Source organism: Gallinula chloropus, assembly GCF_964237585.1.
Source record: "Gallinula chloropus genome assembly, chromosome: 12".
Taxonomy (NCBI): Eukaryota; Metazoa; Chordata; class Aves; order Gruiformes; family Rallidae; genus Gallinula; species Gallinula chloropus.
The window spans coordinates 14,151,246-14,177,653 of NC_140097.1; the positions used below are offsets into that span (position 1 = coordinate 14,151,246).

The following is a 26,408-nucleotide window of genomic DNA, read 5'->3' on the forward strand; positions in this document are numbered from 1 at the left end:
TGTCTCCTCTTTGATTTTGCTGCAAGTACTATATAGAACTATACCAACAGTCACAGGGAAATGTTGCTAACCAAATATCCAGGTACATCTAAGCGCATACATCACAGACAGCATGCAAGCCACTTTAAGCTAGTTAATGGCTCCACTGGTTCCAGAAGGCTCTCCGTCTCTATAATGGGTTTTGAAAAACAAAATAACCCTTAGAACTCCTGGGTGAACTTTGATATAATAGACTCAAGAAATACATCCTCAGCTAATTTCTGTTCCTTTAGATGGGGTACACTTGACATTTTGGTTTACTTTCTTTTAGAATGTGTATTCATTGTCTGTCTTTCAAGTTTCCTAGGTCCAGAGGTAGATACTGTAAGATAATTAGGACTGCATGAGTTTCACAATATTTGGAAAATAATTTCTGAATCAGTTCCACCTGTGGTATAAATCTAAGATTTAGCTACAATTTTCTGGCACTAGGTGATGTTATCAGATGCCGTTGACTGTAAATACAGACTCAATACATAACCATGCAGGGAAAAGCTGTTTAAAGAGTGCATCCTCCCTGTTCCAAACTGTTAAATATACACATAGTGAAACCAAATAGATGAGTAACATGCTAAATGAATACAGCTGGTAGAAGAATAAACACTCTGCCCGTCAGGAAAGGAAAACACAATATTGTGTATATTACTGGCATAACCATTGTAAACTGTGACTGGATTTTTTTCTCTCCACTAGTCTCAAAGGAATAGAATCTTTTTGTGCCATCAATGACATCATGGGGCAGAAGGTGAAATAGTTTTGGTGAAATGCACTTCATGAGTGACTCATATCCCTGGAGACAAGAGGGTGGATATATCGTATCATGTGCACAGGCACAGATATTAGCAAGTCTTTGCCTAAGCAGTGGGAAAAGTGAAGAAAGTATTCCAGAGCTTTAAATACTTGTAGAATCCTAGAAGAGGGCTGGAAAAGACCATCAGTCCTTACACAAAGGTATGATGGAGCATACCGAAAACATGAACGCCTGCGGAACTAGATTTGAGAACCTCTGCTGAAGGAGATCCAACAGCAACCCTCAGTAGCAGGTCCCATTTTGACATTCTGAAAGCTCCTCTAGTGCCTGCCTAAATCATCTCTGCTGCAAATTAAGGTGATTCCTTCTTGTGACCTCTCCCCTGGTGATCAGATAGAGCAGTTGATCCTCATTCTGCAGATACTATTGGAAGGTACTTAACAGTATCCTTCTTTACTTTTGGGGTTATTTTACTATCCAGAGAACTGTGGAACCAGTTGATGAAAGTTTAAAATTCTACTCCTGGATCATACTAGGCTGAAGATGATGATGATACTTCTGTTCCTTGTTTCTGTGGTTTAGTCATTACACCCTAGCTCTTTCTCAAATGAAAATCCACTCCCGGAAGATCCAGGTTCCTGGATTCTTCTACATTTGATTTGATAACTTCTGATGACAATATTGTAGTGGTGAAGTGAGAGTTCACATAGGTACAGATCTCAGGATTTGGTTTACATAGTTAGCATGAGGGACTTTATATAAAGTGTAAACCTTTGCATTTTACAATATGATAATCTTCTTGCCTATATGCAGAAGGAAAAGGTCTTTGTTTCTGAGTGATGAACACTAGTGATACATTTCATATCAGCCAAACTACACTGCAACAAAAATCTTTTGTCATCTTGGAATTTCTTGGCAGAGACAGGAAGGTGCTCTACTTTCTAAAACAGGATGGGGAAAAGAGATCTTAGAAACAAACACTGCACATCCAGAAATTATCTGATTTATTCCACTGTCCACATATAATTACTGAACATATGAGCAGACCAAGTCTCAAGACACACAGTTTTAATGTGGCCAGTGTGACTGATATCACAGCATGAAGGCAGAGCAGCTTCATGTTTCCTGGGTTGCTGTCTAGTAATTAAATAAAATGATGGAAAAATACAGACCTCCACAGAAAGGCTTAAGTAATAGGAGTTGCAGTCCCTTAGGAGTTCAGAGTCCTCCTACAGTGTATTTATTTTCTGCAGTTAACAAAATCAAAAGCAAGTCCATGTAGAAAACAACTGTAATGGTTTGTCATGGGATAAACCCCAAACCTGAGATCATTCTGCACTTAGGCCTTGGAAGAGATCTAATTGTACTAACTTGTAAGTCTGCTCTTCTTCCTCTGAAAGAAATCTTTTTCATTTGCAATACATCTTACACTGCTAGACTGATATGGAGGCTAAATAAGGGAGAAAACCTTCTTCAGATTTTTTTTTCCCCAAAGAATTTCTTGGGACTTTTCAACCAATGCTTATCAACACCATTTTGGAGGGACTAGATAATCTATGACTACCAGATGATCTGCCAATGATCAATCTGTTAGTTCAGTCATGACAACCCATTCAGCCTCTGGTTTCTCCACTGAGGGTGCCCATAAGAAATGCACTTCTGTGAGAAGTAAGGTCACAGACAGCACAACATTGTAGAAACAAATGGTTAGAAGAAAACTTCAGACTGTAAAACTGACCAAGCGTACAGCATTCCTCATGATTTGAAATCCTAGGAAGTTTCATGTGTATTGTCTCTGGTCATAAGTAATTTGTGAAAATACTGAGTAAAGCGAGGTTCAAAGTAGAATTCCACAGGATCCAATAGAAATGTCCTTTGACTTCTTGTTTTGGTGGCAAACCAGTAAAAATTACTCTTTCAATGGGGCTTTTTATTTTTTAACAAGCCATGCACCCACCTCAACACAATTTATCTAGATCACACTTCTCTTATTAACTACTGAGAATATTATGTCAAGTAGGAGAAAGCCTTCAAGGAATTAAGATGGGAGCTGTAAACAATAGGCAAGATACATAGGGACAATCATATTTTGAATTTATGGTTTGTTGCTATTGACAGTGATGCTTTCTTCTTTTCTATTTCCTTCCTCAGAACAAAAAAGACATAAAAATTCCATACCCAACGTAAATGGCTTCTTATGATAGCTAAGGACAAAATTCTCCCTTATGAATTTCACAGCCTATATTATTCATATTATTCCAACTCTTACAAGTAGTTTCTTTGCCAGTGAGGAAAATTATTGAGATCACGTTTTGCCATAGAAACTAGAAAAACATTTTCTTTTGACTGGAGAGCATTAATATGCCTTTACAAGGGAAACAACTGCCAGGACCTGGCCACCTGAATACATCTTCCTCTACCACTGCATGCAATGGAACATAATTCTGTCCCAGGGACTGCTGTTGCAGGATGCAGAAAGTTACGTGTTGATCTACAGTAAATTAATTCTTTATTAAGCTCCAACAAAGCTAATACAAGCTGCCAGGTTCAGGATCTGCTTTGATGACACATTTTGGCTGAGTCCAAGGGTGCTCCCAGAACAAAGTTTACGAAGCAGAAAGCACACATAGTCAGAACACAGAATCTACACCAGAGTCCTTCCAGTTTGCCAAGCATTTCACAATTCTCTTTCTAGTCCCTGAGAAGTAAGTATGGATGGAGGAAAGTGAATGTTGATTAAAATGTTTTTGTATAAAACATTAAGGGTTTTTAAGTTGTGAATTATTGGTACCTACACTGCCAGGAAATTCTTACAAATCACCTCGGATGTTTCTTTTGCTTTTTTATCCTGTTTACAGAGACAAACTAGACTCCCCGTGGGTCTGATCCTCCACAATGAAGCAAACAGAAAGTTTTCCACTTATTTAAAGGGAGGAGGATCTGGTCTTAAGTAAGATTCGTTGTTTGGTATAATGGAGGTTACATAAGGTAAAACTTGTTTTTCTACAGCAATATTGTAGGTGACTTGGCTGTCGTATCCCTTACAAATATTACCTCCTCTTCAAATATCTTGTACAGTTCTACTGATAATCCTCAGCTAAGTTTTCACATTATCTGATCCAAGCTATGCCAGTCTGTATGATGTCCAGGACTCAAACGCAGGAGGTGCTCTCTGTTGTAGTTGGCAACATAAAGCATAGGTTCTGTTTGAGTACCATCAGGAATGTTAAAAAAAAATAAAAATTGCAAGAGCCTGTAGAACATTATTATTTCAGAATAAATTCTAGAAACAGATCCCTGTGCTGAGCTTTTTTTCCAAAAATTAAAACTGAATATGGACTTCAAGCTCTGCTCATAATGATCTGAAAACAGAGAATAAGAACATATAAATTATGGAGAAAATGTAGTCATAAGTCACATCGACTACATCAAAAGAAAGTCGCGTTGCTGACACCTTTGCTACACACAGTGGACCAAAGCATTTCACAGGAATCCTTGGGGGAACAACATGCAGGTGGATGAGAAAGCTTCAGATATTTCTGCTCAGAGATGACAAAGAACCTGATAGGAGAGCATCATGAAAAGGCTGTCTTTAATTTTAGGGGGTAGTCTTAGTTTTCCTAGAGGAAAAATGGCCTTTAAAACTGTAGCTCTAAATGACAGCTAAGTTCTCAATTACTTAGATAACAGTTCGAAATGGATATTCAGATTTGTCTTGTAGATCACATCTAGAAGATGCTGTTTTATCACATTGTCACAAAAGTCACCAGAAACCATAATTGAAGACTTAAATAAATCTAAAAAGGAGCTTTCCTATACATCCTATGCTTCTCTTTCTGCTTCAGACTGTGAGGAAGACTGGCACATTACAGTAATTCCTCCATTATTGCCAGGAGTTGATTCTTGGCCAACCCAAAAATCAACATCTCTGTTCTTCTGAGTTGTTAAAAATTTGAATCCAAGTGAAAACATGGTACATAGCTGCCCCTTTACTTTAGATATATTGTATCCTCCAAATTCAACCTCTGGGTTGGTGTCTGTGGTATTACCTTTCAAAAAATGTATTAATTCTGATAAAGTCTCTTATAATTTCAACTCAGATACTACACTAGGTATCTTCCTAGAATTGCACAAAGCCTAAAGTAGTAATCCCGATGAAAAGATCTTAAAGGTATCAGTCCTGTTCTGTATAGATTTAGGCTCTGTAATCTGGGTTCTTCTCCATAGTTTTTGTGAATATCTCCAGTTTTTCTGGCTCTTCAATGCTAGACTCAAACTTTAACAAGCTTGTCCTCCCCTCCCAACAGAATCAGCTATTTCAGCTGGAAAGCAGGGACACATGTAAGCAATAGTTCACCCAGTTCTGAGTTGACTTACAGGTAAGATTCAGGTAATACTAGGTCGAAAAAGTTTCCAGGGACCATTTCTAGGTGGTTCAGAAGAAGGTTTTGTCCACCTGCTGTACTCAGTGCTACCCACTGAAGTGCAGGCAAGAGCAGAAGAACTTTTGTGCTGCTTTTCAGCCTTATCTACCTGCACTGGCCAACATGCTGCCCTTAGAGCCACCACACTAGGAAGTGGCTGTGATGTGACTACCATAAGATCGGCTGTGTTATGCCTCATACATTAAGCCCTTGTATTTTAAAGCTCCCTTGGGACTGAAGAGACAGCTGTTATTTCTGTCCTCAGATCACCTCCATGTTACCAGAACAAAAGTTTTCAGCCTTTTACCAAGGCTTTTCAAAGCCTTTCAGCCAGTTCACTCATACCCAATAAGTGTCCCTGTAATTTAAGCAAATCTTTCTAGTGTTGTACCTTGGAGTTTGCATTTTAATGCTTTGGCAGCAGGTGCACACAAAATGTGAAGAAATTTTGCACAGGATTATAAACAAATTCTATATTCACAATGCAAAAGATATAAAATTCTACATAGATTTTCTTGCTTTCGTTCATTCACTGTGCTGGAAGGGTCCTGGATATTAGCTTTGCACTATTTAAGCATTTAGAATCCTTTCCTTGCTGTGCACAAGTTTTTTGCTATATCATGGACTTTCTTCCCCTTTTTCTCCCTTCCCAGATTCCCTATAAATCTGGCTGGTCCTGATTTATACCTTCCCCCTCTCTCCAAGTTGCAGCCATCTGCAGAGAAAATGCAGAAAACTATTTTTCTCTTGGCTTCCTCTATTCCATTACTCATCATAATTTCACTTGAATGGGATCGATGGATGCTGCCAACTCCACTCAATACAGGGGTAGAAATTCAGCGAAGAGCTCACAGACGCACTTTGGGATTGGACTTTCAATCACACACACCTACAGTCACTGCAGAATAGCCAGTAGAAACCCAGCTAAGTCAAGACAGTTGCTGGAGTTCACCAGACACTACAAAGTGAATGACACAATTATTTATCCTGTTGAATGAACAGGTCACATCCAAACTTCTCTGAACTGTCCAGTGTGCTAGCCCATCATGCCTGACCTGTAAATCCACAAATCCTTGTCCATATATCAGAATGTAAAGCTTCTCCCATTTCTTCCTGCCCCAAAAACCAAATCTGGGTCTTTTTACAGCAAACTTTGTCAGTCAGGCCAGACTGTTCAGTGGCATCATGAGCAAAACCTTGAACACGACCAAACCCACTCATGCCATTCACTTTCAGGAGATTTGGACAGTAGTATTTACTAGTTATGCTGTGATTCAAGCATTCACCTGTTAAAATACTGAGTCTTCTTCCCCTTTCTCCTTCCTCCATTCTTCAGACACTCACCAAGGGCTGGTGACCTTCTGCAACTCAGGGGCTGCATTTCAGCATGACAGCCGTTGCTTGTGTGTAGTTTGTTAGGGATCAGTAATGGAGCTGTTGGCACTGTAAAGAAAAATAAGCTAAGAGAGCTTACCCTAAATGATAAGAAAGCGGGGTGACAATGTGGGCGAAGGCACAGCCAGACATGTGTAAAGCCTGATGGATGTGAATTCAGGCAGAGGATGGAGTTGTGTCTTGAAACTGTCACAGGCTGAGTTCTATTCCCTCACACGAGACACGAATTTTGTACCTCTTCCGGGCTATTTATCCTGCCCTTTTGTCACGGTTCAAAAGGGGGCTTAGTGATGCCAGTCTGAATATTTGACTAAAGGCTATCCACTGATTTTTCTTCACTGTTACCTATTTAGTGTCCTTTGAGCCAGTGGCAGCTCATTCACTCACTGCCATAGAGATCAGAACCTGTATGGGCGCAGGTGGCCTTGCCACAAGTGTCCCAGCTCTACATATCCCTGCCAAGCTCCCTCAGACTTAATTTACCAAAGTGACCAAGAATGAGCCAGAAATTCGTTTCCCTCAGAAAACATCCATATGTGTACTAGTTTCTAGACATATGCACTTGTTAGACCTTTCCCCAGAAACCAGCAAGTGACATAGGAAAATAACGGCTTGCTTTCAGTTCTGATTAGAGCTGGAATTTGAACCATCATACTACTCATAGCAGGCACTGTAATCTGCACTCCCAAGCCACCTATGCTTTTAGGTCTTTAGAAAGTTGAAGAAGTTGAAAGACATTTTTTATTTGGCCTCTTAAAAGTCATACCTGCCCTCCTGCTATTGAAGGATTTATTGTAAATCTGCATGTATGTATCTCTTCATTTGGAGAGACAACAGAGCCCATTTGAACTGTAAGATAAATGAAGGAGGATAGGAGACACTTTTGTATTTAACTATTCAAAATGATACAGAAATAATCATTTTACTAAAAGCAGGTAAGAGACTAGCCTCTGATGTCATTGCAAACTGCTGTATCCAAAATTTCTCTGGCAACATTACAAAGTGAATACAGAGCCCAAAGACAAACATTTTCTCCGAATCAGCAACAGTTGCTCTGTTCTGGAAGACTTCCAAATTTAACCTTCATTCATTAGGAAAAAAGCCCCCAAACAGACTGAGAATAGTCCAGGAAAAAGAGCAACAACCACAACATTTACTGAAAGGATAAAAGGTGAAAGAAAGTAAGAGGCTTCAGGTATTATACAAAACTGGACAGAGTTTTTAGAAATATCAAAAAATTGTGGGACACAGACGGAAGATGTCCACTCACTCGCTCAGCTGCAGATCAGAATTCAGGTGAAACAACATTGTGCAGTCAAAGGTGAATAAGTATCATGCAATCTCTTGGAATTGTTGTATAAAAAGCAGGATATGGTTCCACACTATTTTCTATAAATCAACCAGAGGTTACTGAGCTCCAGTGAAGAACTACTGGATAAAATTCATGGCTTAGTGTAGCAGGTCAAGCTAAATGACTGGAACTGATCACCCAGGCATTAAAATCCATATAACCTCCTTTATGTCCTAATTCAAAGCTGCTCAGGTGGTTGATGTGCAAATCAAAGCCTTTGGCAGCAATACCAGACTTGGAACAGCATGACTGTACTGTGAGGCAGATGAGGGAATTAATCCAGATTAAAAATACTAGTGCCAAAGGGAAGAAAAAAAAAGTCAGCTTTAACTTTTTTTAACATGGTTTTGTTTCACAGACAAATTTACACATAATTCAGGGCATGATGCAGAAGGTGACAGCATGGAAAGAAGTAGGAAGGATAGCAGAAATGTCTCAAATTGAGACATTGCCCTCAAAGTCTTTATATTGTGAAACACCAGCCTGAGAATATAGCTGCTATACCAAAACAGAAAAGCAGAGCTTGTTTTCAACTGGCCATTAAAGTCAGTATGCTGGTGACTGAGAGTATAGTATAACGTTTTTTGTTCCTCTTCTGGACTAACAATGTCCTTTACCTACAAGGATGTCAGCATATAAACTTCTACCCTTTGCAGGAGCTGATAAGAAAACTGGAAGCTTGATGCAGCCAGAATGTCAGTATTTAACAAAACAGTTTTATCTTTCAAAGCTCATAGCATGCATCAGTGACATGAGTAACCCTGGCTGAATGCACTCAGAAAGCAAGACTGCAAGAATACGAACTATTACAGGCTATATACATAGCACTTCAGCCTAGTTTTATGAAATGGGGAGGTTTATATGACCACACAGTCTGCCTGCCTGCCAGGGCATCTATTTCTATGCATTCATATAAACCCCTGTCATAAACTAATTGTGCTTTAGCTGAAAACTGGCTAGGTTTCCTAATTAATGGCATGAGTCTTATGTAACGCTCTGTTCCTCATACCTTATTCCCAAGGTTCCTCCATCTGAGTTGCCAGCTCTAAATCTAGAAAGCTGGGGTATTTTTTCTTCAGATGTCTCCTAGTAGTCAGATATCCTAAAGCTTCCAACAACACAAATCCACTGCCAAGTAACTATTGTCAGAGTCCTGAGGGCACTAAGAGGACTTTAATGGCTCTGACCAGCCCCACCTGGTATTCCTACACCTCTGTCCATTGGCTCAGGGACTCCATTTAAGCTCAGCCCTGGGTTATCAGTCTGTATTTGTGGCATGCTGTAGATGTGGCTCTGTATTCATGTCTCCAATCTGGCTTCCTGGGTGGACCTTTGGCTTATGCAGTAGGTAGTTTCCCTCCTGGGGGACCTTCCCCCTCCTGGGTGTTGTAGTATCATTCTGCTTCCTGAATTGACTTAGGACCCGTGTTGTGGGCTTGTTTCTGGCCCTGTCTCTTGCTGGCCCATCCCCTTGCTGTGTTTGGGGTTGTCAATAGACCCTGGTACCAGCTCTGTCCTCTACCTACCATACTTGGGATGGTGCCCCCTCAGAGTGAAGCCTGTGCTCTGGTAACCCTCAGCTTATAGCTTTACATCCTTTAGTGAGAAACTGGTCTTTGCTGCTCCTTGATAATTGTCCCCTTAATCATTGTTGTCTTCCTTGCAACTTTGACCCTGTTTTCCAAGGCATAGTAAAATATTAGTGTAGTTCCCCTGATTCTGTATTTTCTATTTTCTCAGTGCATCCTGAGGTCTTGCATTTGGTAGAGAGTCCAATCTTCTGGGATTTTTGGACCAACTTGTGTGAGGGAGATGTGGACTTAGTTCAGCAGGGAAGAACAAGCCAGGGACATGCCTGCTCTCCTTATTGAGTGTGAGTCTCATGTTTTCCCTTCCCTAAGCAGATATCCCATTTCCTAGTTTATCTGACAGCTTCCTGTGTTTCATTCTTGTTTCTTCCTGGACTTCAGCCTCTACTGCTGCTCCTATCTCTTCTTCTCTAACAGAACAAATTGTTTTTCTCTTATTACTTGCAGCCACCTCACCTACCCTTATTTTAACTCATGCTTAAGTGTACCAGGTCTCTTCCACAGCTCAGTTTCTCCTGCATTAACCAGTCTTTCTGCAACTGCCACTTGAAATGCAACTGCCCTCCATGAAATAGGTTTTGTGCATGTGTTCTAGTTAAGCTGTTTGGCTCTGCTATCTTCTCCTGTGTAACTCCTTTCTATACTTGCTTGCCACCACAAGCAATGTTGAACTTTCCTCCTTAGTAGTTCTCACTGTGAATGCTGCCTGAGATTACTCTCCGTGGAAAAATAAACTTCCATGAGAACCATGCACAGGTAACACATGCCAAACTTGTTTTCTCTTCTTATTTTACCCCAACACTCACTTGTTCTCTCGTCTCCTTGTTCTTAAACATATACAAAAAAATGTTTCTCAGACCCAATGCTTTCTAAAAATGTCCCATGCCAGCTCCACTGTTTACTTCTGCCTGCCCAGTGTCTCTCCTGTTTGCTGGCTGCTTGGCTTTTCAACCCTTTGTCTAAGCCAGTCATCTTTCCACATGTATTTGGTAAACTGTTCAATAGCAGGGATCACAGGCAGGAAGCCTCCTTTATGCCTCTGTCCTACTTGCAACATGCCATTCCTAGATAGTCTCTGCAAATTAGGGTCTGCAACAAACCAGCAGGCAACAAGTGAACTAGTACTTCTACTTACATCCAAAGAAAAAACAGACTCTTCTTTTCTCACTGAGTTTTTCCTGTTTATTTTCTGAATAATTGTTCACAAGTGCTCACACCATCTGTGCTGTGCATGGTAAGCACAGGGTCCTGTGGAATAGTGAATATTTGATCGTGTCATTCAAGGCTAAATCAAAACTGTGTGGTTTAATCCTGCCATTTCCCAACTGCACAGTGTCAGGGTTTTTTAATGCAGTTGTTTAAAAATGGTGAATGCACAGGTTTTGGATATATTTCTACAAAATCAAAAGGGCCAACTTAGAAATTTGGCATTGAAATACACTAGCATTTTAAGTGTGGATCCCAGATTTTGGTTTTGATCCATTTTGGCAAGAGCTGTAAACTTCAGATAGTCTGAAGTTTGGCAACTTAAAAATCTACAGTTCTGGGTCAGTCTTGTGTTATCTTCTCCTGTCCCCAGTTCTTTCCTCTGTTCTATGGCTTCTGAAAAGCAATCAGTGTTCACAGGGGAACTTAGAGCCTGAAGAGCTAAACACAAATAGGGAGAAGCTCGACACTGTTGCTTATTAGTACTGTGTGTTTGTTATTTGTGATCCTATTCAGTGCTTTGAACATGAAAGACACTCTTGTCCAAGGGCCTGGAGAGGCATCCCATAATGTGCTACGTGCTGTATCCTCCTGAGATTTGCTGGTGCTGAGCTCTGACAGAAATGCATACCCTGAAGTCTGTGCTCACTCTTCCGTGAGGAGGCAGCCAACCGCTCTGTGCAGCAGCAAATCTGCCAGCTGGCCATAGAGGGGCAATGGCATCAGCTGCAGCCTGTCCCCTCTGCTAGCGACAGGACATCTCTGCTCTGAGAGGATTAGAAACCGGGGGAGTGGAGAGCAAATTGCTGCAGGGAGATGGGTTTGGGGGCAGGGGAGTGCATTCATGCAGCTGCTTTTTTGAACATTTCTCTCTTGATCCCAAGCTACCTGTGATGTGAGATGAGGGAAGGGGAGCACTGCAAAAAGGGAGTTTGACTTTCAGGAAAAGACTGTGGAGAAACATAACGCACATTAGTGGTGAGATTAAAGGATTAGATTCAATTCACACCACAGTCAAAATGAAATCTCAGCCTCTGCTTTTTTATAACATGCAGGGGGTAAGAGCTGTAGCAGCAGTTACAGATCTTAGCATCTTCAGATCTCAGCGTCTTCAGCAATGAAGTTGAGGACATCTAGTCCCACCTTTCCCCTTCTCTTTCTCCCGGTTTCCTCGAAGAATTTATATGGGGAATCCTTTCTCTGAGGCATTGCAAGCAGATACTGGAATCATTTCTCTTAATTAAAAAACCAAAACCCAAACAGAAAAAAAAGCCCCAAACAACGCAAATCCAAAACCTGCTGTAAGGCACTTTTTATATATAGCTTGACAGTATGGAATCTTGTGCACCAAATTACTGTGTGCATACCCCCCCACCCCCCCCAATATTTTGCAAACTCTTATTTCCTAGCTTAAGTGGGTTTATATGCTTAGTGCTTGAGTATCAGTCCCATTATTCATGCCAGCTTTTGATCATTTTTTGTTGAACATAATCCAGTTTCTCCTTTATCTGGTAATAAGATGTTCAAAAGCGAGTGCAGCATTGCAGGTACATTTTCCTATCCAACTGGGGTTACAGTGCTCTTAGTTAAACGGTCCAAAATTTTACTGCACCTCTTCTGCTAACCTATTCCTTCCATATTCATGTGTGAGTTGGCAGGTTGGTGCCTACTGTACCTAAGTCTCTTCAAACATCAGTGCTTTCCTCACTGGATGTGTGGTTTGGATTATTTTTCTGGGGGTATGCTGGTTGGTATTTTTCCAGGTTTCATATTTTTATACGTTGTAAACTGTGCTAGGAGGTTCAGGATTACTTGCTTATTCTTCTAAAAATTTATAACTTAGTAAATTATAACTCTCAACTCCAAAAGGCTAGTTCAACTCTTCTAGCCAAGGGTGTATCTAACACTGCCTGCAGGTAACTGCCTGCTCAGGGTCTGTGCGTGCTCTTGCCCTGAACTTGGCAAGCAAAGTAATTTCTGTAAGCTTACCTAGTTTAAATGGTCTAGAGGCTGTTCATCAATGTAGTAGTAAAATCGCCAAGTAGTGAGTTAAAAGGAGATTGTTGACACACATATTTAAACTGAAAGAGGAAAAATCTGCATCATTAGTGTCTACACAAAGAGATAAGGCCACGTGTTCAGCTCCAGGCTCTGTGGGTTTCCTAAGAGAGCCAGGCGCCTGTGTGGGAGTTGTGCAGAGAAGCTCCAGCTCCTCATGAGGCTGTTGGTCATCCCACTGTGTTCTTGCTTGTAGCTATTTGAACGTGTTCTCTTTCCCTGGCAGGTCCATGGGACATGCGTGTGCAGACACAACACAGCAGGGGATCACTGTGAGAAGTGTGCACCGCTCTACAATGACCAGCCTTGGAAGCCAGGAGATGGAAAAACAGGGGCACCAAATGAATGCAGAAGTAAGTGGAAGGATGTTTACCGATCCAGGCTTCCAGGATGTAGCAGGCTAAGTTCCCTAACAAAGAATTCTGTCAATTTATACTGATGTGTAATTACAGAAACTGGGGATAAACTGCTGACCACTGATGGAAGACTTCAGTGTGCGTGTTGTTTACTGCAGCTGACCCTTTTGGGAAGTCAAATTTACAAAGCAGAAATCTTCTTCATGCAGCTCTGTCCTCTCACATGTTTTAGCATTCCAGGGTTTTCTGCAGAGCTTTCAATAACATCAGACTGGTTTTTCTTACTATAAGAACACCACACAGCTCACAACCACCCCAAGACTCTCAGACCCTGCAGGGATTCTCACTCTATGATGCAATTTAGTTTTTATGAAAGTCAGGGATTGCAGGCAAATGAAATGTTACATTTAAGTATTTCTTCCATGACTCACCATAGGAAAATAACACCATCTGAATAGCACTGCCATATCTATTACATAAGCCTGAAATATATTCTCCTGTTTCCCACCAGAGTGTCGCTGTCACAACCATGCTGACAGCTGCCACTTTGATCTGAGTGTTTGGCTGGCATCAGGAAAGCGCAGTGGTGGAGTCTGTGACAATTGCAAGCATAACACAGAGGGACATCGGTGTCAAAGATGCAAACCAGGGTATTATCGAGATAGAGGGAAACCCATGTCTTCTACAGAGGTCTGCAAACGTAAGTGACTGTTCTTATGGGTGTTGAAGACGAATGAATGGTGGAATAAGCATTAAAAGAAATAAATCAATCAACAGCTGCTATAGAAGTAACCCATGAGTATTACTACCCTTTCTTTGTATTGTGTTCCTAACCTACAGTTTTCCCATCAAAGGTCATCTTCCTGATTTTCTGGTGCTTATTTCTGTCCCTGGTGTCACACTTTTTTTTTCTGTGATACTGCTGCAGTTCTCCAAATGCACTGCCTTCAAGGGAAAGGTGTGTTCTTGTATTTGCATTTAATATAGTTCCTTTTTTCTTGAAGCACATTTTGGGTTTTTGTGCATTTTTCAAGACTGTGTCTGGAAGTTGTTAAATTCCATGTGATTGTGCAATGTCTGTGCACATAAATGTATATAATAATGGCTGCAGGAGGTGTATGCACAGGTTGCTGTAATGGCTGCAGCAACCTCCCAAATAGCATTTATTTGGGAGGTTGTTATTTTCAGGAATATGCATAATTTCCTTTCCCACTCTGGATAGTTTTCCTTCCCCATAGCCCAGACATCAGTTGCCAGCACAGAAAATTTCATCCTGTCATCTATACTCATGCCCATTGGTATCATGTGCTTTTGAAGTTTTCCTGACTATTTCATCAAGATTGCTCTTAAACACTCAGGTTACAAACACTCCTCTCGCTAGGCATCTGACACTGCTTAAACTTTCTGTCCCCAGAAACATTCTGTCCCATGTTTCTGCTCTTTTGTGTTCTTTCCAGGAGATCTTAGTGCCAGCACAGACTGCTTCCACACAACTGTTTTCAATTTCACAATGTTTCACCCTTTACAGTTTCACAGCATTCATCACAGCACACTAATCAGCAGAAAGGGCTGGGGGTGAGTTTATCTAACCCACTGTGTATCCCATAGTCTTTTATGGTGGCCCCTTCCCAGTTCTCTTCTACTCTGAGCATACTTGCTACAGTGACACATTGTAATGAGAATAAACTGTTGTACCAGAAGATTAGTTTCCAATCTCAGTCTCCTAGTACCTGAAAGAATCTGCCTAGAAACTCTTGTATTTAACAGCAGGGAGATGGTGTAGTAACCAACATCATGAGTGACATTCGATAACAGCGAAAGTCAAGGAGCACTGGAAAGCAATGAAGAGGAAAAATCGTTGTTTGAAAATACAGCCTATCTGTGTGGAAACCCTAGAACAGTCTGCCTGGATGAAATCAGACCTTGACTCTACCTCCACTTCTTTTGTCTGGTCTGGTTACAGGCCATTCAGTACCTCTTGCCAACGCTCTGCATAGCAAAAGAAAAACTGTTCAGAAATTTACCTTGTTGAAAGAGCTTTATTCCTACTGTGCCAGTCAAGCACAATGATGTTCTTTTCACCTGGGAACATGCTGCCAGCAGAAGGCCCCCAGATGCAATTGTTTCCACTCTAACTTGCGTGCTCAGGCCTAGATAGCAGTCATCCCACTTCAGCCACCAGAAAGTTGTATGTCTTTTCTAGGCGTCCCATACAGTCAGTGGAGAAACAGTGGGACCTCTAGGGAGTGACTTACTGCAGTCTAATGTAGCTGTGGGATAGCTGAACTGCCCTCTAGAGAGTATCTATTTCTCTTCCTCGACTTCAGAGGTATTCTGGATCACCAGCCTGTGCTAGAGTTTCTGTTGGTTGAGATGAATCTAGCAGGTTTGATTCAGCAGTCTTGTAAAGAGGTAAGGCCTGACCTTATCTCTGATTCACGTCAGTGGGACCTTTCACAAGTGTGTACAGACACACATGAATGTTTGCCATATTGAGATATAAGGAAAGGGAATTGCAGCTGACTCCAGAGAGCCTCAGCTTTCACAGCAGACTGATGTGTGCCCTGTGCTTGTACCTGTATGGGAACAGAGGGGATGCTGCAGATATAACTACAGAGTTAAGAGAAACCTGGAAAAGGGGGTGGTTAGCTTGTGTCTTATGTATTTAAGGTGAGAAGCTCCATGATGACATTTGACAAATCACCTTAACAGGGTAGTATTTTGTATGATGAAAGAACTGATCCTCAAACACTTCCCATGTGGTCTGCAGGTAGTGTTTAAGTGCCTTCATGTTATGCTGTACCTCTGCAGAGAACTTTCAGGTAACATTTCAGTACTTTGGTTATTATCAGTGGCAGCAAAACCAGGAACACCAGTGCAGATGGGAAGAGTTGTTTTGGTTAGAATGGGCTCAGTTTGATAGAGGGAAGACTTCACCTCCAAGACCATCATCAGCTCTTTTTGCCTGGAGCTGATACTAAACTGAAAGGCTTCGTGAGAGATATTAAGATCGAGGCCCTTTTCTCCATCCTTCAGACTGCAAAACTTGCACTGCTATTAAACTTAACCTGGTGTGGTTTGAGTAAACTGTTCAGGTCATGCAACCCTAAAACCAGCTCTAGTTACTCAGTGAAAAACAATTAGTATTTTGAGCACTGCTAATATGTAAGAAATTAGACAATTAGACCACCAGGTACATTTCTTTCATACCCTCAGGCTGCTGATCATAAATTGAAGAGCTGCCACTGTTGGATCAGCATGTTTGTAAGGATTTAAATGTACAAATTCCAAGGCATCATCTCACTTTGAGAAAAACATGCAAACAGTGTCAGACTGGTAACACTAAATGAAAACCCCCCACACTGGGCAAGTGCTGTAAAGCAGTAATAAACTACAAACAGCAGACTGAAAGGATCATTCTGGTGAGAGCAACCTGGTCCTCAGCCTCCTATTTTGAACTCAGAGGAGGGGGAAAAAACCCTCAATGGGAGATCAGAACTTGACCCTTGTGTACAGTAGATACTGAGCTGGGAAAGGAAATCTGATGAAAAAGCTGAATGAAATGCTGTGCTAATCCCTTTGAGAAAGCACGCTTGAAGAGTGCTCTGCCATCCAGAGCAAAGTCTAGGTTCAGCTGTGACATCCCCCTCAGGCTCCCAGAAAGTTAACAGGACACTGCCCAGGCCCAGAAAGAGTCTTTAAGCATTAGTCATAATAACGAACAGCATTCTCTCTTAATCGCTGCTAGGAGAAAAAAGTTGTATAACAATTGGATGTCCTGGCACTATCCAAACCACCCTTTGCTGACCCTCCAATGTGAGACTGCAGAGACATTCTCTTGAAAAAAAGTCTGTTGAAATTTCACATGAAAGTGTGAATCTGCTGTTCCTTTTTGTCTGCAGAGGTAGCCTGGTTCTTATCCTTTTGCTTTTCCTCTTCCTAGCAGCTGGGAATGAATGAAAGCCAGGCTGCAGAGCCTTGTTTTGACACTGTTTGGATCTATATTTAAAAAAAGGGATAAAAAAAAGAGTCCCAGAGCAAGGCACACACCTGCCTGTTATTGGGGGTGACAACACAGGATTAAGTAGTTTGGATATAGACATGTATGGGAGCTTTGACTCGGAAGCCTAATCGTTTCCTAACCAATGGTTGGAAAAGCTCGTCTATCCTTGGCTCTTTCCTGTGGCTTATATGGAGGCTTAAGGGATCCTTCTGAAATGGCACCATCTTTTGTACTCCCCTTTGCTTAGCTTAAAATATAATACAGGCATGTGGATCCATTAAAAAGGGTCTCCAGGAAAACAAGCTTTTTTAACTCTAAGCACAAGGGTTGAAAATTAAAATGTGCCCAGATGCACATGCACACTCCCACCCTGAAAAGCTCTGCCTCTCATCCTTTTACTTCTGAGCAGAGGGAGTGAACTTTTAATTGTAATATCACAAAGGCCTGATCACATCTTGGTTCAAAGTCTGTCTTAATCAGCCCTGACCACACACAGAGCAGTCTGTCTTACTTCCTTCATTTAAGAAACATCATTGACTGAGTCAATCCCCACATCTGACATGCTTTAAAAATTGCCTTGATTTGGTCATATGCTCCAAAGATGCACATGTATATATGTCAGATTCAAAAGGCTTTGTTTCATTTTTCATTTTGCCTGTTTTTCATCAGATAGCCAGAGTCTGCTTAGAGCTCTATCTTATGCAGCGTTACTAGACACAAGTTTAAAGCGAGATTCCTCAAAGGCCACTGAATTATTTGGAGGACTTGTTATTTTCCTTTAAGTTGGGACCATAATGTTACAACCAATATTATATTTTACATCTGTGTCTAATTACATGGGAAAGACAGCTGTGCTGAGGGCAGACAGATTTATTGAGGACTTGAGTGGAGACTGCTGTATGAATTATTCATTTTTCATTATTCCTTGTCTCTTCCTTTTTACAGTAGCTTCTGACAAAACAAACTTAGCATAGGAGTGAGATTAAAAGGCAAGAGGATGCTTTGTGGTACTTTGTGACCGTTAGCCAATTCTAAAGTACTGTGATGAAGTTTTTCATTGCCCTGCTGTCAAGAGGAGAACCCAAATAAACCAGCCATCTCTGAGCCAGAACTGTCTGTACACCGGCCCTAACAGAATTGACGATGCCTTTGACAAACAAGGCCATTGTCATGTCGGCTGGTGTTTTGTTAGACAGGCAGGCGGATGGAGAGAAAATAGGGTTTGCCAAGAGAAAAGAAGCAAAAATCAGCAGGGAAAGATGCTGTGTTGTCAAATATTGGGAAATGGAACAGGGTGAGGCTTTGGAAACTTGCTTTTATGTTTCTTTAATTGTGAGGTTTATCTGCAAATCTGTGGTACTATTAAACAGATAAAACCCAGTCATCAACAGCTGCCCCTTTAGCATGTGACATGTGGGCTCTTATTTTGGGAGTTACCTTAGATACACAACTGGGATTTTGGCCATAATACTCTGGAAGCCAGACAATGTACACACCCAAGCTGAAATGCTAAATAAGCAGACTGAATAAAGCGTTCGCAAACCACTTGTATAACTCATCTGAAAGTGTTGTACACTTACTGATTCAGCTTACTTTGTGATCCACCAGAAGCTGCCCCAGTTTCTGATTGGGGAATGTGCCTCACAATTCTTTTGGTAACATTAATTTTCCTGAGTCCCAAAAATGGGGGTGAGGGTTGGCAAAGCACTCTCTTCCTACCTGCTCACCACCTTCTGCCAATGCTGTCAGGCACTGTCCTGTAGTGCTTTCCTTTAGAGATAGGATGGAAGAAGGTCTCATCTTCCTGAATCAGGATCTAGTCTAATTTGGTGATTTGGTAGTTTCGTGATGCTCTGTTACCTCAGCTGAGGAAACCTGAAAACCAGAAATAAGATGGGAATAAAGACATACCCAGAAGTTGTGGAAACATAAAAAAGTTCAGGTGGAAACTCCACAGGCAGACGCTATGTACAGAGCTATTGCAGTGAAATTGGAAACCTGGATTCAAGCCAACCCAGATGTTGGTAACCTCTTACTTCTTGTGGCTCAGACCTGCCTACAGTAAAGGAAGCGTGTGTTTTCCCTCCTTACCCCCAAATCTGACATCCTTTTTTTAGTGATGATGGAACTAAGCATCTCTTCTTTTAGAGTAATGTAGTCAGCCCTGCAAAAATCTGGGCAAGAATAATTCAAGTTGAGCACCAACAAATCAGAACTTGCCTTTGAAACTGTCAATGCTAATGAGCTCTTCATGGTTACACCTGCTCTCCAGAACTGACAGCAAAATCCCTGGGTTTGCTCCCAAAGTCAAGACTGCTTTGTGGCAAACAGGCGAGCCTGCTGCCATCCGCCACCCAGCTCATTGTGTCGAGTACATTGCCCATGACAGCACGCTTATTTTCTGTCCTTAGGCTATTGTGCCAGTGTCCCTTGAAAACAACGGCCTGAGATGTGTCTACAGCAGAGTGTAATAATATTATTAAAAATATTGGCATAAAGAACACAGGGCATGGTGAAAAACACAACTACGTAGTAAGCAGATCCTAAGACAAATGCTCTTTAAATAAAATTGCTCTCTCTTTCTTAGCCTATTTTCAAAAGATATTTCCTATTCTTGAGTAGCAAATATGAGGTTGCAGATGAAAGTGAATCTGTCACTGCCACACTTAACACTCTTTATAGTTATATACTTGTGTCTTCCCCTTGGAAAATGATGTGTGGAGTCAGTGTTCATTTGGTCTCTTATCTGTGAGCTCATGAAGAAAAGTAGTTTGGTTAGAAGCAGTGATGGGCAAACTTCAAAAGCTTTGGCGATTGTGTTTGATTCAGATAAGGATCCAGAAAGCTGGCCTCTGATCCAAGCTATCTAAACACCTTGGGTGTCCAACATTTAACTGAAAATCTCTGTTAAAGCAGGTCTTAGCCACGAGATTTTTATTTCTGCCCTCTTCCAGATGGATGAAGTAGTGATGCATTTCCTTTTCAGTCTCTGCCACAAGTGAAAGCCAGGGCATGCTTCTTTGTGGACACAAAAAAAGAGCTGAAATATGAAGGCCTGGAGTTCAGCTCAGTTCTCATTTTACTCAAACTTGTTTGAGTATCAGAAATGAATGGATATGTTTATTGCTTCTATTTTACCTCTGCAGAGCTGTTGGCATGAGGCTCGGCCATCTCAGCTTGCCTCTGCCCTGACAGAGAGGAGTCAAGCGTGTTGGCTTTGTACCACTGTATGTATATTACTTTCCACCTCACTCCCTGATGCTGTCACATGTACTGGCACCGTGGCCTTATGACACTTTATTGTCTGTGAAGGCAGAGTTGCCCACTGAAGCTGTTACTGTCTGTTTTACTGCCAAGTTGCCTTGAGTTGCCAGGCTGGTGTCCAAGTGGCAATAGCATTAGAAAGATCTGGAGTTTTTTCCTCCAACTTCCTCACCTCCATCTGCATGTAAAATATGTCTAGTGAGTTTAGAGATCTTCCTTCAGTCCACCTTCCTTAGAACAAATCTGCTCATGTTTTTGTACAAAAATGTCACCGACTTCCTTACACACATACAGTGCTCCACAGCGAGATGCATCCCTTAGAACTTTCACTAATGGGAATTTATGGACTCTTGGAAGGCAGAAATTGAAAACATGTTTCAGGTCATTTGAACCACCTGCATAAACCCCAGAGGAAAGAGTAGTTTTGTGCTGTGTTCACGGGAAAGACAAAGTAGATGATAGGTATAATTTTTTGCCTTGTCCATGCTAGTGAATCTTTTTGCAAAACACTTGGAAAGTGAATCACCTGCAAGCCTCTTTAAAGAGAAGCACGCAGCAGAGGCTTCCTGCCACGGCCTGAACCCCTGTATGGTCAAGATTTGCGTAGCAGCAAGAACTGACTTTCACATGTAAATGGATCCCAGTTGTACTTGTTTTGCTGTGCTTAATGAGTTAAGTTCTGACTTAAATCCACTGAGCATAAGGAGGAGGGCACAAGTTTATCAGCCTTGTAAAAATGTCACTTAACCCAATGACCACCAGGCACGTAGTCTCAGTCACCTCTTACATATCTCCCCAGCGTGTGCCTGCCAGCCGATGGGTTCGGCCAACGCAACTGTCAGCAGAAGCTGGAGATGCCACCCCAAGACGGGATTCTGCTACTGCAAGCCAGGCGTGGCGGGCCCCAGCTGCGACAGGTGCCTCGTGGGCTACTGGGGCTTCGGAGAGAATGGCTGTCGCCCATGTGACTGTGCCAGAGACTGCGACCAGCATACTGGGAACTGTTTCAATGGGTAAAGAAGCCCTCCTTTGGGTTCACTCTGAGATGGGATTCCGTGAAATGGAACGAAAGATTAACTGAAATACTGCAGCAATGGCAGTAATTGGAGGATGCTGCATGGAGGGTGCACAAGCATACTAAAAAGGTGGTTGTAAATCATAAAAGGTTCCTTAGATTCCACTTGCTGGCTGGCCCGCTTTCAAGGCCATTGAACTATCCAAGGCAATCTTGACATGACAACTTTTTGCAGTAATAACAGGCGATTCTACAACCCCATGGAAATACCTATAGCATCTTTAAATACACCTTGGAAATAGATGGAAGAGTCTGGAGAGCTTGCCTCTCATCTGTGCCCAGGGTAAAATGAATTACAAGCTCTCCCTCTCGTATCTAGTGGGCTGGCATCTGTACCCCAAGCATGCATTAATCACTACAGAAATCCTGTGATGAGCTGAGTGACTGCAGTTTTATGGGTCCTGCAATTGTCCTCCGTTCCTAATGATATCAACAAGTGGTCACCAACTTTGAATTACTTAAGTAAGAACAAACAAAAGCAGAAAAGGCCCAATACATAGTTTTTAAAATGCTAAGTCATCAGTGTTAGGACCTAAATAAAAGCCTAAATCTTGTGATCTCTCTGTGGCATGAAGCCTTGCTCTTATTTGCATTCCCAAGCTGAAGCAAGCAAGCTCATCTATCTGGATACAGCCCCATGCTACAAACACCTGCTTCCCACCCATCTAGTGGCCTAACCAAATCTTCTGTTTAATGCATCCTTCCAGCTATGACAATGAGCCTTTCTTTAACATCCCCATTGGGGGACGAATCCCTGACCTTGTGCAAACACCAACCAACGAGAGTGAAGAGGAGTGGAAATGGAATGACCACGAGCAGGGATTTTCTGCACTGAGGCACCCAGGTACAGCCACCAGTAATGGTGACACTTCTTTCTTCTCCCCACCCCAACTTAAATTCCCCCACGCATCTCTAGCTTGTCTGTCCCTCATCTGTCAGCAATACCTGCTAATCTGAACTATAGGTTGTCATTATGTGTACATTGTAATTTTATAAACCACTGTGCCATCAACTTTGGCTTTGGAAATTGGTAAATTGTGAATAAGATTTTGTGGAAAAAATAATTTCCTTTTGGGGTTGTAATTGTAGCCACAATGCTTATGATTTTACACAGCTTCTCCTCAAGCATTTAGTTGCTGTTCAGAAGCTATTTGTGAAAAGATCGTGTCAGCCATCACTGAAGCACATCTCCTCTGGGGTAGAATGCAAGTGATTTTAAGAGTAAGATTATTTTTCATGGCACAACAGCTCAGGAGAGAAAGGATACTGTCTCCAGCTAAAGTTACAAAGTAAGTAGGCTTATAGAATGAGGTAGAGCCTTTAATATTTCCATAGTTCTCAGACTTGCGTGCCATGTCTGAAGGTCAGCACTTCCAGCATCAGTGGCTTTGTGAGAACCAGACAGAAGTAACAGTGCCACCTATTGCATACCCTGACTTTGCTGGGAGGGGTATTACCTCAATACCAGCATCGCTTAGTTTATGGGACTGGACAAGGGTATTATTAGTTACATGGTTTACACCTGGATCTGATCTTACACATCTCTGTTAGTACCAGTTTATTAAGTGTACAACAGACCCCCATGAGGGCCACATTTTACTTGACCAGGCTGATCACATTTCAGAATAATTATTCTATCATCTAACAGGAAACAGATTTGCAAATAACTGAGCTCACCCTCAAACTTACTCTTAAGGGCCGTGCAGATTATGGGACCTGTATGCATAGAAGTGTGTAAGTGAATATCATTTGCTTTTTTTGTCTCTCTCATGTCCTGGCTCTTCTCCAACCCTTTGTGTTCTGCGGTTCCCCTGCTAGAAAAGTGTGTGTGCAAAGAAAAGGTGCTTGGAAGTGTCACTGACTTCTGCCAAATGAAATATGCTTATGGTAAGTGGGGAACATGCCCTCAAAGAATGATAATTCCACAATGTTCTCTCTATGCATGTTATTAGCTGATAGCTTTGAACAACGACAGGACTGGCTAAGCTGTGAAATAAGAGATAGGATTTCTTCTGCCTTTTTTTGTCTAGTGACATGTCCAACTGCTGATCAGAACTGAATAGCATTTTCTTGTGAGGTTCTGTGGTGTCTCCTTCCCACACAGCTTTCCTCTTCACAGCACGGAGTGCTAGAAGCGTAACTCAGCGGGCTGGCTGACCTCTGCATCAAGAATAAATCATAAAAACCTTGCATCCTAACCACCATTGGTTTTGCATCCATTATGTAGGTTCAAATGGCCATGCTTATTTACCAAGAACGTATTTAATACTGTTATTTATGAGCACCTGATTCATGCCATCACATGAAGCCAGGAAGGAAAGCTCTGGGATCCAAAGTTTTGATGTGCTTGTGTCACGACACAACAAAGCCTGCTTGTGGGGCCAATCTAGATGAGACTACTCTGCCAAAAGGTTACAGGATCCTATTAAATTAAAGGAACAGGAATTTATCATGGCAACCAGATGTTGGGCCACAAAACAAAAATGCTTTTTTCTGGTTTGTTGTGTAATCATGGAATTTAACCATGTGACTTGCCTGCAGTCTGATGGGAAACTTCCTGACTTCCTTCCTGTAGAGCAGACAGTCCCTTCCCACAGCACAATATTTTTGAAAGGCCACTGTTAAAGCTCAGCACAAGTTTTCAAACTGCAAAATATAAAGCCTAGAATCAGTGCACTTAAAATCAGTCAGTTGTTGATCTGTATTTTCTACCCTTCTGTCTACATACAAGTGCTTCCTATGATTTCCAAGCATTTGACATCAGCCCATTACAAAGTAGTTGCTAAATAATTTGATGAAAGGACTGGTTAACTACTTCAATAGAAAAATCGAGGTTTTCAACTCTAAACACATTTACAAAAATCATGACTGAAATGGACAAGCACTGGAATACACTGTACAACTTCTCTCAAGGTGTTCAAATTCTACCTTATAGCAGCAGAAAACAAAATTAATTTAGGAATTCATTGTTGGTTTCTACCTTGGTATGTCTTCTGGCAGTGATAAAAGCAAGAATCCTATCAGCTCATGACAAAGGGACCCATGCAGAAGTTGTTGTGAAAGTGAAGAAGGTCCTTAAATCAGGCAAGGTGAAAATTGCTCGGAGCAACAGAAGCATTTACCCAGAATCCTGGACCAACAGGGGATGTACATGTCCCATTCTGAATCCTGGTAAGGAAAAAAACACTTACCAATTACTTTCCTTCCCCTCTAAACAGTGGTGGCAATTCACTACAAACACTAGCTATGGCTACTCAACACTTCCCATCAGTCTTTCCAGGGCAGTTTCATCCACACCAAAGAGTCAATACACAGCTGCAGTAAAATAGCAGTTTCTTATCAGAGAACAGGTTTTACCCCAAAGGCCAAACCTCCTGGAAATGTGTTACTTTCAGTGACTTTTTCAGAATATTTGTGACCAGAAGAATCTTTGTGAGAAGGGAAAAAACCTCACAAAAACCCCTCGTGTTTTTATGTCCAAGGCATTTTTTTCCCTCAATCTGTATTCTCACATCATGCTTTACTTCTTTTTGGAAAAAACAGAAATTACTATGAAAATTCTGGGAAGTGAAGGGACCCTTACTACTTCTGTGCCTTTGCAATGGTTTCAAATAAGGAAAATGAAGTCTCCTACTCTAAATTCTAGTGGAATCAATAGTTTGTTCCATCAAAGTCAAAAGCTGACAACCTGCAGCATACTAGAAACCAATCAAGGGTGGAAGGCATAAAACAAAGTGAATTTAATTCCAAACCAAGTAAGACAAGAAAATATTTAATAATTAGAGAAATCATATTTTAAGTGAATAAAGCCCCTCTTTCTATTAACAGCTTAGGACAGGTCTCTAGGTTTGCTCCCTAACCATGTTCTACCAGAATGATCCATGTTTCTTCACTTTTAATTACAAGAATCTCCCTGCAGCAGTGGAGTGGAGAAGTAGGATAGTAGAAAGCAGCAACTTTCTCTCTAGTTCTGCCACACCAGATCCTTGTGCATCTGCATGCAGAACCTCACACAACTTGCCATGGGTGCCTCTGTTTCTCTAAATTCTGACCAGTGAGGGAATTTTACCTATTACAGTTAATCCAACACAAGAGTGTTTATACATCTACTAAGGCAATGACAAGATTTTTTAGAAGTGTTTGTTTCTTGTCTCTACATGTACTCATTTGTACACAGCCCTTTTGTTTGAGTCCCTGCTACCTCTACGTTAAGGATATAATCTAGGATATCTGGTTTGCTATTTTCATATACAATTCCAGCTTCCACATCTGTTCAGTCTGAATTCTGCTACTCATCATACCTATACAAGCCCAGAATAATGCAACTGAAGCACATGGAGTTACAATGCCTTACAATAAAGGTCAGACTGATCAGACTCAAACCTGGCCATCTGCCCATGGAGGTTTTGAATCCGTAAGTGGTAAGGCCACTGGAACTAAATCAATTTGTAGTTGTAAACCTGAGCACATGACAGCACTGAACCTGTGTGCTCAGAGTCAGCACTAACAATATGCATGTGAAAGTGTCTGTTCACAGAAAGTGGCACATGCACAAACGAGATGAAGCTGGTTAAGAAGCCACATGTCAGATCCTTATGAAACAGAATAATTATACATTCAATTCTGTTTTCTTCTATTTACTGACTGAAGATTTTCTTTCTTTTTTTTTTTTTTAAACTAGGTACTGACTATCTTATTGCAGGCCAGGAGGACTCCAGGACCAGCAAACTCCTTGTGAACATGAACAGCCTGGTGAAACCCTGGAAAGCATATTTGGGAAAACAAGTATCAGATATTCTTCGAACTGGGTGCAAATAATTTCTGCTTCAGAAGTTACAGTGCTGAACTCTGCCTTTTAGTAACACTGCAGTGAAAGGTGTAGTTAGTTCCTGCATTT

General features: G+C 41.4%; 1 protein-coding gene across 1 annotated transcript in view; it reads left to right on the top strand.

Annotated features, from left to right (window-relative positions):
* Nucleotides 1-26,329, top strand: part of LOC311196034 (netrin-4-like) — a gene marked incomplete at both ends in the record, with an annotated part of 45,154 nt that extends 18,825 nt beyond the window's left edge. The window contains 7 exons of the mRNA XM_084269527.1: nt 13,040-13,166; nt 13,681-13,869; nt 21,236-21,449; nt 22,219-22,355; nt 23,330-23,398; nt 24,512-24,682; nt 26,193-26,329. Of these exons, the coding sequence (XP_084125653.1) occupies nt 13,040-13,166; nt 13,681-13,869; nt 21,236-21,449; nt 22,219-22,355; nt 23,330-23,398; nt 24,512-24,682; nt 26,193-26,329 (1,044 nt within the window). The remainder of the gene's footprint in view (nt 1-13,039; nt 13,167-13,680; nt 13,870-21,235; nt 21,450-22,218; nt 22,356-23,329; nt 23,399-24,511; nt 24,683-26,192) is intronic.
* Between the last annotated feature and the right edge of the window lie 79 nt (nt 26,330-26,408).